The following is a 14,542-nucleotide window of genomic DNA, read 5'->3' as shown; positions in this document are numbered from 1 at the left end:
CTAGTGGGGGGGGGGGAATGCTTCTTGCCAACACATCTGTTTCTTATCAAGAAATCAGATCCAAGTCCTTGCTGATTCTTGCATCATGCCACTTATTCCAGTGGTTCCGTCTAAACTTTTTGAAACTGCTGTTATCCCATCATCACCACATGAATAGTAGAGTGCAGAGACACCAGTCTGGTCTCACTTCAGATTGATTTCATTAGGAGCAGGAGCCTTTAAGGGAAAAACTCCAAATGACTTCAATAGAGCAGAAATTAGTGCTCTATCACACTTGAGTGATGATATTTATAATATTTAGTGGAAAGCAAACCGCATATTCTTTGTATTATGATATACATCCCACATGAACTATACATAATATGAAGTAATTTAAAATTTGTTCAGTCCTGAAAACCTTATGTGCATGTAACATTAAAAATCAATGCAGAGTTTGCCTGACCCTGACTCTCCAGATCCTGGTATTTATTAATGGTCTTCTATATTTGTTTTTGAAAAAAAAAACAACCACTTATATAATGCTTCTCAAACAAATCCAGAAGTTTATTGAAGCAAGTTTATACATTTTAAATGAGCAATTATTTATTCATTGGTTGAAAACAGGAAGAACAAGAAATTGTTCATTAGCACACGAAAATCTTACCCTAACATTAACTTCAACCAACTATTAAGAAGCACTTTTGTATCTGTACAGAACACCTTAATTTTCACTCTGAAAAAAAAATTTGTTTAAGCAAAAGAAGAAACTCAAAGTAATAATTACAAAATGTTTGGAATCTCAAATCCTGCCCTATGCAGTTTTATCAAATCAGTCACAAGAACTACATAGCACTTATGAAATACAGCTGCATGGGAAATCACCAAAATTTAGGCATAGATTTTGTAGCATACTTGGAAAACAACTAAAAGACTCTGCTAAAATTTTGAGCCATAATTTGTTTATATTTTATGCCGTTCATTGCCCAACTTTTCATTAAGATTATTTCAAAGTTTTTATTTGTCTTGTCTATTTTAATGTATATCATTATAGAAAAATTCAGGCTAATAACCTTTGATAAAATGTTATAAGCACACCTAGTTGCATAGATGTCATGTACAAAGATAGTAGTATTAACAAAAACATAAAATTAGTCAAAGAATAGCATCTTCATATGAGACATATGCAACCTAAATATGTATCTGATGCTTATGCAGTACACACTGTGTGTATATATACACACACATTTTACACACACACACACACACACACACACACACCCCTTCAATACATACATACATACATAGATTTGGACCAAATTTTATCAACAGGTTCGCATACATTTACTCATATATATATGTTTTATGTACAACTGTGTACAAACTTTGGTCCTTCAGGCTTTTAAATGCACATTAAAAAGAAAACATAAAAAGAACAATATACCATTTTAATGTTGTAGGCTTTTTCCCCCCATATTTTTGTTCCTGAAGAAATAGCTATCATTTTCTATAGGGCTAGCAATGCATGAAATCAATCTTTTCTCTGTCAGGACATAGTCTGCCCTCATTCTTTGCAAAACTATTACTGAAATGGATGGAAGCTCCATTAGTACTGTGGAGGCAGAATATAGCTTAATTAGAATGCAGTTCCAATTATTTCTATTATTTCCCCTTTTGAATGCTTAGAGAGATATTGGGCCCAATCTTGCTCTGAATGAAAAGCATATTTAGGGTCAACATGCCCAATATTTAACTAGCCAAACAATAACTAGGGCTCAGTCTTGTTAAATCCCAAATCCTCTTTATTTTGACCTACCAACAACAGAGGGAATTTGTTTCTGATCAGAGGTATGAGCATGCATGTGATGCAAGTATATTTATAAATATACCACTGCTCTTCCACTCTGCTTGATTTTTCATTCTCAAGAGCATGCTGGAAATTCAAATCGGAGTCCTGCATATCACCAGCAAAATTACTGAAAACTTCCATACCTGATGTGCTCAAAAGAATGGAGCAGACAGGTAGAACAGAATGACAGTGTGATAGGTGTGCCTCCAAAACCACACGAAAATGATAGGTCTCATTTTAGGATCACGAGCCTCAACGTTGTCCTTTTAAGAGATTCTTAGGACTTCTAACAAACAGCAAAATTTGTTCAAGGAGCTTCAAAACCAAGCTTTAATGAAAATGTGTTAAAGTACTCAGATGCTATAGGAATAACACACAGCAAAGCATAAGTTGTAGTGGGATACTGGCACACTTTAAGAGTAGTTATGATGATGAATTATGGTTACATGTCAGTACACTTCAGTTGGCAACCATGAAGCAGTGTCTCAATTAAAATTATGACCATGAAACGAAGTGTTAATTATTTTATAAACAAAAAATAAAGTTAACTTTAGAAAAACTATGGTCATTAGTACTCTTTCCAGAGCAATTGCCCACATTCCACTGCTTTGTATGTCATTAATACTTTTCATAAAATAATTTACAGCAGTTCAAAATAGTTTATTTAGCAATATGGTACATTTCATGATATGGCTACTGCTGTAGTTAATTGTTCATGACTAGTGCCTTGACAAGCTTGAAGTGCCACACTATGATACTCACAAGTGCTGTTACTGCACTTGAAGAAGACCTGTCTCTTCTGTGTAACTGGCTCAGGTTGGAATGGGGATGAATTTGGTAGATTTTGATTATTTGGGTGATCCCCTCCACACATCCAAACTGTTTGTTGGGCTTCTGTTGTTGGTAAAAGAAGTCTGTCTTCTGCTAACGCTGTCAGAATCTGCTTTACTCAGCTTTTGTTTTATTTTTTGACAGCAAGGGAAGCTCTGTATACAGTCTTGCAGGAGGTGTCCACTAAAGAACATGTAGATCCATGGATTGCAACAACTGTTCAGACTGGCCAACAGAGCAGTGACTGTAATGACAGTATTTTCAGAATCTATTTTAAAAAAAAAAGTATACTGTTTTAGTAGCAGAATTAAAGGAACATTGCCAACATACAGTCAATTTCTTCATTAACCATTTGATTTTTTATGTTAATTGTTGAACAGAAATGAGAAAAGCAATCCTGGAACTGAACAACAACAGACATTTAACACTGTAATAAATACTGTCACTGGTCTGGTTGGGTGCCCTCTATTGGCGGCCCTTCAGATTGTTGTGGGGGAATCCAGCTTCTGGATCCCCAGGTGTTATAAACCCAAGCACTGTCCCAGTCTTGGGATCCCCAGGCACATTGTTAGAATGAAGACCCGCTCTCTTACACTCCATCTGGAGAGCTGTGAACTCATGGCACCCTACCCAGCCCCTGTAAACAGTATGAACTCCTCAGGCTCCCCCATCTCATACACACATCTCTCCCATAATCTCACCAAAGGTGAGAGACTTCTAGTTTACCTCTCCAAGGGGCCATCATGTGGAAAGTGTTACATATAACACAGACATACAATCCAGAGTTCTACAATGCTGCTGCTCTTCACTTAATCATATGAGAAATACACAGACCCATACAAAAATAATAAACTTCATGCACTTCCCTTCCTCAGTTTCCTCACCACTCCAGATCATTCTTTGGGCTGGAGTCAGGGACTGTCCAGCATCCTTCTGTTACTTGCATGCTGACACATGGAGTATTCTCCCCTCAGCTAGTCCTCTGACCTAGGCAGCCCATGCCCTTCCTTCCTCCCCTGTAAGTCTTTATTTAAAGCCCTAACTGGTCACCTGGCTTCCTTTGCTCTGCACCTCGTAAATTTCCATTTTTTTTCCAGTTCCCCCTCCCCTCAGAGAGGGAACGTAAAACTGTTTCTCCTTTAGACCAGAGCTCATCCATTCTTCCAAGTTGTTATCACCTGAATAGAGTCCTTGAGTTCTATGACCCTCCTAGACCAGATACGAGGAGGAAGTGACACAGCCCTCCTAGCCCACAGTGGATACAACAAAGCTGATTCAGCAATTTTCACAGTAACCACTTCATATCAACCAGAATTCAGCAGTTGTACAGATAGATCCTCCAAATCATCCCAAGGACACAATCAGGAAGTCCTTAGTCAGGTAAAACTCCGATTGAAGTTAACTGGACTTTTATCTGAGTAAAGACTAATTACTTCTGGTTTGGGATCTAAGAACCCAAGACAACAAAGCACTTCAGCACATGTTAACCTGTAAGTGTCAGCAGTTCCATTGACACTGAGGCTATGCATACCCTACCACTTATGCTGGTAATACTCATGTCGCTCAGGGCTATGAATTAGCCACCACCCTGAGCGACATAAATTACACTGACCTAAGTGCCGGGATGGACAGCACTATGTTGGTGGGACAGCTTCTCCTGCTGATATAGCTACTGCAGCTTGTTGGGGGCGGGGATTAATTCCTGTCATTTTAAAGTGAGTACACTAGAGATCTTACAGCGACGCAGCTGCAGCTCTCTAGTGTAGCCATAGCCTAAGTAAGTGCTTTGCTGGACAGGAGCCTTAAATCCCAAACCTGAAGTCCAAATTCGATTAGGTAAGAGTGAAATTGACATCATTGGCAAAACACTAGCTTCAGCAAGGCCAGGATTTCACCCTAAGTTTTTTCTTCCAAAATGTATATAGGCCCTGATCCAAAGTCCATTGAAGTCAATAGAAAGACTTTGAATCAGGTCCATAATGCTAGAGATCAGAGAAAGATGCTCTGTTTTTTTCCTTCAACTAAACTTTGTCATAGAAAAAAATTCATCCTCTTACCTCTACTAGTTTAATTAAATTGTCAGACTCTTTCAAGTACTTAGTATATTCAATTAAAAGTGGCCTCACTTTATGAATATTAAGTCTCCACAGCGATATATTCACTGTGTTGTACAGTTCTACAAGATTTTTAGAATGTCTCTTCGTATTAATCTCTCTATTTAACAAGTGAAATGTCCTGACAGGTTTTTTTTTCTCCTTTTGAAATCGAAATTATATTAGTCTGCCTCAAACCTTCAATTCTATTTATATTTGATCAACTATGGTATGTATTGTGATTGAACTCAATCCCACATTTCTTGGTAATCAAAGTTCCCACTATTGTCAATGACAGTCTGAAATACAAAAGTACAATATAGTATCATCATCTAACGTTTGTGGCTTCCAGCTTTCACTTTACATGTTTTTACATATATATATGTATGCGTACATTATAATGAATGAAAATTACTTCCAGAATTTTATCCATAGCAAGGGCAAAATGAATTCACTGTGGTATTTCTGGAATAGACTTTTTAATTTAAAAACAAAAAGCACATCTAGAGTTTTGAATTTTGGGGAAACATTTTACTAAATTATGTTTGTTCAAATTAATTCAGCAAATGTTTTAATCAGAACCATTTACCTTTTATTAAATCAGAAAGCAAAATGTGACCATTTCCTTCCAAAAGAGCTGATTGTTTACAAACAGCAAATTTATAATCTCTAAAAGCTTTTGTAAAACATTTGAGCTTAGCACTTTTTTTAGGCTGATGATACTTTGATATTTTCCTTGGCTGTGTACAGATAGCTGAAGTGTCAGACACACCGTGAACACCTGGGAAATGCAAAATTCTCTTCTTTTTCTATGTTTTTCAAAAGGTAGAAGTATTACAAGGCAAACATTTAAGTCATCACAGAACTTTCAAGCAGGCATACAAAATGGTTGGCAGCCTTCCTGGTTACTCTAGGGTAGTGGTTCTCAAACTTTTTGTATTGGTGATCCCTTTCGAACACCAAGCCTCTGAGTGCAACCCCCCCTTAGAAATTAAAAACACATTTTTAATATTTAACTCTATGTTAAATACTAAATTTAAACCCTATTGCTTAAAATGAATTTACCTTTTCTCACTGCTTTTAAATTAAGATTAAAACACATTTTTATCAAATTAAATATAAGTGGAAAAGTTATTTTTAAGTAGAATTTTATTTTAATACTTGACTGCAATTAATGACCTGAAGCAGCCAAAAAATCAGTGAGATGGATGATGCTGTTTGACACAAGAAGTTTTATTTTTGGTGTTGTTTTAGAAAGGGCGCATCTGATGTCGTCCTTCACATCAAGCCGGTTTCAAGATTTTGTCTTTATTGTGAGAAGGCTGGAGAATCCACTCTCGCATTCGTAGGTAGTGGGAAATGGCAGAAGTACTCTCAGGGCCATTTCAGACACCAGTGGGTATTCACTTGCAACTGAGCACCAGAACTGGTTTAGAGGCAGCTGTGTGAATTTTGCTTTCACTTCATCGTCATTGATCATGTCGACAAACTGTTCCTGTGCGTGAATATCATCAGTAGGTAACTGCTCAGCTGTCACACTGAAAGGGTTCTTCACCAGGGAATGGAGTGCTTCTGGTAGCACTGGGAAGTAGTGTGAGAACTCTTCATGAAGGGCTCTCAAATATTCACTGATCGCTGACTTGAGAGCACTATCAACGTTAACTTCCTCCTCCTCGCTGAATGAGGAAAGTGTCGGAAACATGCCATATCTGTCTGTGTCCAGCTTCCTGCACCACAGATCCAACTTCATCTGGAAGGCTTTGATTTTATTAGTCAGGTCTATTAATGTTGAACATTTGCCCTGAAGTGACAGATTGAGATCTTTAAGATTGAGATCTTTAAGGCTACCAAAGATATCAACTAGGTATGCCAAGCAGAGAAGCCATTTCTTGTCATTGAACATTTTGTTCAGCTCTTGTTTCTGTTTTCGCAGGAAAAACTCTGCCATCTCTTCACAAAGTACAAAAATGCGCTTTAATGCACATCCCCTAGAAAGCCACTGGCCTTGAGTGTGGAAAAGCAGAACTTCATATTCACCACCCATTTCATTGCAGAGCTCTCAGAAGAGACGACTATTCAGAGCATGAGCTTTAATGTAGTTCACTGCTCATATAACAACATCCACCACAGCATTAAGGCATATTGGCAATGTCTTTGCAGCTAGGACTTGACGATGGATTCCACAATGAGTGACAATCACATTAGGTGAGACACACTTTACCTTCTGCTGAAAGCCAGACCGTGCACCCATGATTGCTGGAGCATCATCAGTACAGATACCACAAAGGTTTTTCCACTCAATGCCATTGCTTTCGAAAAAAGGCATTCACCTTATTGAAAATGGCCTGTGCTGTTGTGGTTGTTTCAAGTTGTTCACAGAGTAAGAACTCATCCTTAACATCCCCGGTATTTACACACCGTACGAATGCTATCAGTTGTGCGCAGTGAGTAACATCAGTGGTTTTATCAAGTTGCAGGCTGAACATACTGAAAGCAGAATGTTTAATTTCGTGCACAATTTGTTTTTTGATGTCTTCAGACATCTCACTTATTCTGCGTTTCACGGTATCATTAGACGTAGAGAGCATATTCAGTTTTTTGGCAGTATCATTGCCAACCATGAGTGCCACAATCTCATTGCCTGCTGGCAGAATAAGCGCCTCACCTGCTGTACGCGGCGCTTTGGTACGGACAGTTCATAGTGGCACAACGTAAGAGGCCTCCAGAACTGAGGACGTTTGCTGTCGGAAACTTCCATCAGCATCAGGCCTGGCTGCCTTTGTTGGGTCTTCTCTGCGTTTGAAAAAATCCATGTTTTGATTTTTATGCTCAGAATGTCTAGTGCCAAGATGTCGCTGCAGTTTGCATGGTTTCATTGATTCAGCAGACAAAACTTCACCGCCAATGACGCATTGCGGTTTTTCAATATCAGAGGTGATGATACTGGTAAAACCAAGTTTAATGTAAGACTCGAGATACTTTCATTTTTTAGCGGTTTTAGCAGTACAGGTGGCCATTATTTTCAGGAGTAAGTTTGCACTTGTGTGTCTGCTTGTTAATTAATAAAGTACTTGTTCAGCTGCTAAAGAATCAAGCCCTCTAATGTTGTCTCAGTACCAGGGCCAGCTATAGGAAAAATGGTGCCCTGGGCAAACTTCTATTTGGCGCCCTTTCTTTGGAGGTGGAGCAGAGCTGGAGGTGGAGTAGAGTTGGGGGTGGAGCTGGGCTGGAGGAGCTTGGGGCTCTGAGATCCGCACCTGGTGGTGATGGTGGCTCACAACCAAGTGCCTGGCCGGGCTCCCAGCAGGTGGCAGGGCTTGGGGCTGACAACCCTGTGTGTGGCAGGGCTGGGGGTTAACAACTTTGTGCCTGGCTAACCCTGATAACCCTCAGCATGGCCAGGCTCCACCTGACAACCCCAGTACAGGGGTCCGGGCTCACAGCATCCTGGATGCCCCAGCTCGGGGCTCACAGCCCCGCTCCTGCTTGGGGTTGGGGATCACAACACCGCGCCTGGCCGGTGCTGAGGCTCGCAGCCCCGCAACAAGGCAGGATTAATCTTTTGTGGGCCCAGCACCAAACATATTTGTGTGCCCCCATGGAGGCAATGGAACATGGGGTGGGGAAGTCCGTCCCCGGAGCAAGGGGCTGGTCAGGGGCAATGGGGCATAGCAAGGCAGAGGCAGTCCCACCTCGCCCAGTGTGAGGACACCATTTAGAAACGCGTGCTCCTGCAACCATGGGGGTGGGCCCATGCCATGCCACACAACCCCCAGTGCCCCCCCCGACTCCCTATACCCAGCCCCCCCCACATCATCACCCCTGCCCAGCGCACCCCACCCTCAGCCCAACCACAACTGCCCAGCACCCAACACTTCCTAATGCTCCAACACGCACAGATCTCCCCCACCTCCACTGCCCAGTGTCCTTCCCCACAGCCCCACCACCACATCTACATAACAACCCCACAACAGACCCCCACTGCCCAGCACCGCAAAACACACAAACCTCCCCCACTCCCCCAAGCCCTGCCCCCGGCCCTGCTGAGCTGGCACAGAGCAGGGATTCCCCCTCCCAGCACAGTGCTAGGGGGCAGGACAGCTGAAGCTCGGGAGCACAGAGCAGTCCTGGGGCCCCACCCAGCCCTACCCACCTGGCACTGGTGCTGCCCATGGCAGAGGAGGCATTTGCTTGCATGAGGGGGTGGGGGAGCCACCAACGTCCCCAGCCTGCTGCTTCCGCAGAGCCACAGGGAGAGGCACCCCCTGCCCCCAGGGAGCCCGAAGTGGACAGTCACTAGCCCGGACTGGCAGTGGCAGAGAGGAGCCTGCTGCTGGCCAAGAAGAGCAAGCAGTGGATGGGAGAAAGGGGTCACGGCATAGGTGCAGACTTTTGGTTTTGCTGGTCGGTGCCCCATCCTGGCTCCACCCCCTCCCCCAAAGCCCCACCCCCACTCAACCTCTTCCTGCCCTCGCTTTGCCCTATCCCCCTCGACAACCCTGAATGCCTCCTGCCTGCCGACCCCCCCCAATGCCTCCCAACTGCTGCTCACTCCTTTCTGCCCCCTTCTGCCTTAAGGGCAAAGTGTGTGTGCTGGAGGGTGCTCTCCCAGTTTTGAGGGGAAGCTATTTTCAGCATATTTATACACTTTCATTCTAGTTATTGAATGTGTGTCTATCATTGGTATCTCCCCTTCCTGATGTTTCCCACTCTCCACCTGCGTCCCTTTTCCCGGCTCTCTCTCTGCTCCCCATCTGCTATCGGCTCTGTCTAGCTCCCACTCCCACCCACACACTCAAAGCAGCTCTGTCTCCCCCTAACCCCACCCCCTGCGGCCAGCCCAGAAACTGCCCGCCCTGACACAGAGAGCAATTTAATTCAACAGCCCAGCATAGAAATGTCCCATTCATTCATCCTGCTGTATGGCTGTTGTGTGGCTCCAGCTCCTCCCAGTCCCCAGGGCTGCAGCCCACCCCCGACTCCCTCACACACTCTGCAGCTTTTGTGGGAGGGGAGCCCCTCGTGGAACCATAGCCAAAGGCAAGGGGGGAAGAGGGGGTTGATTCCTCCTCTGGGCTGCTACAGCCTGAGATGAGCTCAGGTGTTCCAAGGTGAAGCAAGGCAGCATCTCCTGACTTGAAGCTGATGCGGTGGGGGGAATGCAATCAAAGGATTCCCTGTGAGCTGGAGGGGGGAGTGTGGATCCAGGGAAAGGAAATCAATACTTCCTGACACGGGGAGGAGGGGATGCTGATCTGGGGGGTGGGGGAATAAACTTCCTCTCTGGGAGGAAAAGCCCCTCAGGCAGGCTTGATCTGGGGGAGGGAGGGGGAGAGAAAGGGAGAAAACAGCTTTGAGCTGGGCAAGCGTTATTTTGTCAGGCATGAGAGCCGGCCAGGGAGAAGAGCCTGCAGGGAGGATGCGACTAGAAGTACTGGTGTGTTGCCCCCTCCTGTCCCTCCATGCACAGGGGAAGGGATGCAGATCCCCAGGGCCTGGGTCAGAACCGTAGGGGTTGGGAGTTCCCAGAGCCCGTGTGGGAGGGGTCCGGGCACAGGCAGGTCCGGGCTGGGGGAGGCTACTCATTTGTGGCTGGGGCTGCAGTGAAGCCCATCTCACCTTTGGCCATAGCCAGGCACACCCAACTGGCTGGACGGAGCACTGGGAGGGGGTGAGCTGCTGGCCCCAGCCCAAGTTCGCTCATCAGACACAAGGGCAAGCTTTTCTTAAAGAGCCATGTCCTTTGATTTGTCCCCCTGCCTAGCACTAAGGGGGTCTGCATCTGGTTTCTCCTGGCTGGAGTGGGGCACAGGTATTGGAGGAGACACCAGAGTGGGCTGAGAATGGCTGGCTTGGTCCTCGAGAAACCCCCTGACCCGTACTCCCCCCATTACCCTCCTGCAGCCAGCCGAGAAGCTGCCTGCCTGTCTCCTCCCAGCCCCCTGCCAAGAAGCTGCCCACACCCCATCTCTCCCACCCCTCCACAGCTAGCACAGAAGCTGCCTTGCCCTGGCTGCTTGTCCCCCTAGCCTAGCTCCCTCTGCCCTGAAAATTAAAAGGGCTCACATCTGCCTGCAGTGGAAGGTGGGAGCTTCAGCAGCCGCAGGCGAAACAGCTGATAGGTGGGAGACTTTGCGCCAAACTGATGATTGGCCGCAGCCAGCCAAAGAGCTGATGAGGGCTGCTGCGCATGCTAAATAGCTGATTGGCAGTTGCCAACAGCTGATCTTCCCTGTGGCGCTTGTGGGTCATGGGGTGGGGAGGAACTGGCAGGCAGGGACAGGGGTTGGAGAGAAGCCCTGGGCTGGCCAACTGAGTGGAGCAAATGGTGGGGGGAGAAGCCGGGGGTGTAGAGGAGCCAGCTGCTCTGGGCGCAGCGCAAGTGAGTGGGCTGGGCCGGAGCCCCTTTTGAATGTGGGCCCACCCCAAGGCGCCACTGGCGCCATTGTAAACCCTGTACTGCCCTGCAGCCCAGCGCCTGGCCAGAGCTCACAGCCCCGCTCCTGGCCAGGGTTGGGGTCAGGGCTCGCAGCCCCACAGTCCCCCATGGAGGTCAGGGTTGGGACTCGCAACCCCGCATCAGGGTCGGGGCTTGTGGTTGCAGGCCAGCGCAGGGGTCGAGACTTGTGGCTCGCAGCCCCGCTCCTGGCCAGGGTTGGGGTCGTGGCTCGCAGTCCCACAGCTGCACCCAAGGGTCAGGGCTCATGGTCAGGGCTCACAGCCCGGTGCAGGGGTCGGGGCTCACAGTTCGCAGCCGCGCGCTGGGGTTGGAGCTTGTGACTCCCCACATAACCAGGTCACGACCTCCAGTTTGAGAGCCAATAGTTTAGAACAATCACGTTAAAACAAACAAAAAAACACCACATTTGTAATAGTATGGAGTTCAAAAAGATTTGCTCGTATCAGTTGAACATTGTGTTTTGATCTAACCCAAGCAAGACAGCAAGGCATTGCATCCAGTCCTGCAGTTCTTATTCATGGAACACACTCACTGAAGTCAGGGGTATTTGTCCATGTACTGTATGATTTAGCCCCTCAAGGTTACCTAGCTGTGGTATACTGTAGAATCTTCCCTAGATCTCTAAAGGGTCTGATTTTGCTCTCATTTACTTCAGTGAGAGCAGGATCAGGCTCTAGGTTTACACCCCTTCCAGACACAAACTTTACAATGAAGTGGAATCCCCAGATTAGTTATTTATTTTCTCCTTTTAATCTATTTGAATGCAGGTAAGTGGCAAAACTGAAATGCATACAAGACTGACAGGAGAAGGCTTTCCAGGTAGCAGCTGCATTTCATTAATTATTGCACCAGAGCATTATGTCTGTCACTCAGTAGCAAAAGTAAAACAGTAAGTGAGAAAACATTCCTGTGGTTATTTGCAAGTTACTTAACTCATACATGCAATATAAACACAAGTAATCCTTTAGTTTATGTAAAACTTTTTCAGAAACATGATGATTTTTATTCAACGTTTCCCTAAAGAAATAATTGAGGTGGAGACAAATCGTGCCATCAGTTTTTCAGCAGAACTCCACATTTGTTTTACCAGGGAGAGTTGCTTAAAATCAAAAGCCCCATTATTCAAATTGTTCCTCAAGAACAACTGAAACAGCTGGGTTTCCTTGTCAGAGCCCGCAGGGTCATAACAGCAACTATCAAGGGCAAACTATTAATTGTAAAAAAGGCAGGGTTTATTGCTCTGAGTGAAACTCACTCATTTCCCCATTATAGTCTAAAGAGATAATCTTTGGTCTGCATTTTCCCTCTGCTCCCCCAACACACCCACAGCAGAAGGCAGGGGAAGTACTTTACATCTCTCCCTCAGAATCTTTTCTGAGTTACTTCGGTGTGAGTACGGAGTCACTCCGGAGTGGCAGCAAGGTAAATCAGAGCAGAGGCTGGACACCTGCGCCTCCCCTTCACCTACCGATCCAGGAGAACTGCGGGTCCCAGACGGACCACATCTGGACAGTGAAGAAGGGCGCCCAGCAGGCGATGTAGGCCGAGACGATCACGAAGGTCATCTTGACGGTGCGGATCTTGGCCCGGGAGATGGTCTTGACGCTGCTGACACACGGGGTGGGCAGAAGCCCCCGGCGGAAGGCGCCGCCGGGGGGCCCAGCCGCCGCGGCCACCGCCACCGCCCCGGGCTTGCGGCGGGCCTCGCCGCCCCCTTCCCCGCGCCGGCGGGTCTTGCCGCGGACGTTGCGCCAGAGGTGGCCGCAGATGAAGCCGTAGCAGGTGGCCAGGACCAGCACGGGCGCCACGAAGATGCCGCCGGTGATCCAGGTGACGTAGGCGCGGGGCCCCCAGGGCTGCACGAAGTGCGCCCAGCAGTCGTAGACCTGCGAGCCGCGCTCCACCTCGCTGAGGGAGAAGATGAAGTACTGCGGGGTGCTGAGCAGCAGGCTGAGCGCCCAGGCGGCCGCCACCATGGCGTGCGGGCGGCGGGCGGGCTGGCGCAGGGTCTGCAGCGGGCGGCACACGGCCACGTAGCGGTCGGCCGTCATGGCCACCAGCAGGTAGGCCGAGGCGAACATGCCGAAGACCTGCAGGTGCTTCACCACGCGGCACAGCCCGTCGGGCCCGTGGAAGCGGAAGGTCACCTCCCAGCACAGCTGCGGCAGCACCTGGAAGAAGGCCACGGCCAGGTCGGCCAGGCTGAGGTGGCGGATGAAGAGGTGCATGCGCGAGGCCTTGCGGGCCGTGCGGCGCAGCGCCACCAGCACGAGGCCGTTGCCCAGCAGCGCCGCCGCGAAGGTCAGCGCCAGCACGGCGATCTCCAGCTTGGCCAGCTCCTCGTCCCGCCCGTAGGGGTCCCAGCCGGCCGCGCGGCTCGCGTTGGGGGCGGCGGAGCCGGGCGCCGGGCTGGGGCTGCTCCCCGCCGCCCGCCGCCACTGGCTGCCGTTCCCGGCCGCCGGCGCGTCTCCCCACGAGGGCCCGGGGCTGGCGGCCGAGCGCATGGTGCCGCCCGGCGGGACCCTGCACTCGCACCTCCCGCTCGCTCGCTTCGCCGCCGCTCGGCCCCTGGCTCCCGCCGCCGCCGCCGGTTGTCTGCGAGCGAGCGCCGGGGGCCGGTGCCTTTATCCCGCCGGGCGGGGAGGGGCGCGGCCGTCTCCGAGGCTGGTCAGCGCTTGACGCCAGCCGCCCCCTCCCCCGCTTCGCTTTGCAGCGCCGCCGCTGCCCCCGGGGCACAGGAGCTGAGCTCTCTACCCGCCCCCCCCCCCGCTTCGGTACCTTCCTCCAGCCCCTCCCCGGGCTCCCCCCGTTCCCACGCGCCCCGGGGTGGTGGACCAGGTTCTCTCCCGCATCGGCCGCTCCCTGGGATCGCTCCTTTCTCTGCCCAAGGAGAATGAGGGGCGCGTCCCCCCTGCAGGGGCATGGGCTCCGGCGCTGTCCGTCAATGCAAGGAGGGGGAAGGCGGGGGCGATCGGCACCTTCACACCTTAGTCTGTGAAACTCCCTTTGCCTGCCCCTCGGTCCCCAGAAGGCTGCGGTGTCTTATTGCGCTGGGGAAGAGTTGCTGAGCGGGGCAGCAGGAGGGGAAGGGTCAAAGGCAGGGAGGGAGAAGAGCGGAGAGAGACAGTAGCATACAGGTGTGGGGCAGCAGAAAGAGCAGGACAAGGGGCGGGCAGAGGCAAGGGCAGGAGAAGGGGGAGAGGCAGGCTGGAGCGCGGAGGGGCAGTGGCGACACCTTGCAGGGGTGTAAGAATAAGAGGAGAGGTGGGAGTGGGAGAGAAAGGAACTGGGCACAAGAACAGCAGAGGAGGGTCGGGAGAGTGATCTGCTGGC

The 14,542-nt window shown here is 48.6% G+C and overlaps 1 protein-coding gene across 1 annotated transcript; it reads right to left on the bottom strand.

The window, feature by feature from the left end:
• Positions 1-581: 581 nt before the first annotated feature.
• Positions 582-13,828, bottom strand: AVPR1A (arginine vasopressin receptor 1A). The gene is made up of 2 exons (XM_084647462.1): positions 12,678-13,828; positions 582-2,924 (listed from the first exon to the last, which is right to left on the bottom strand). Exons 1-2 carry the CDS (start codon positions 13,711-13,713, stop codon positions 2,674-2,676), a joined length of 1,287 nt encoding a protein of 428 aa, XP_084503588.1. The 5' UTR covers positions 13,714-13,828; the 3' UTR covers positions 582-2,673.
• Positions 13,829-14,542: the final 714 nt, after the last annotated feature.

This window comes from Lepidochelys olivacea (genome assembly GCF_965140295.1).
Source record: "Lepidochelys olivacea isolate rLepOli2 genome assembly, chromosome: 1".
Taxonomy (NCBI): domain Eukaryota; kingdom Metazoa; phylum Chordata; order Testudines; family Cheloniidae; genus Lepidochelys; species Lepidochelys olivacea.
The sequence above is the reverse complement of the archived record's forward strand: the minus strand, read 5'-3'. Positions and strand labels throughout refer to the sequence as shown.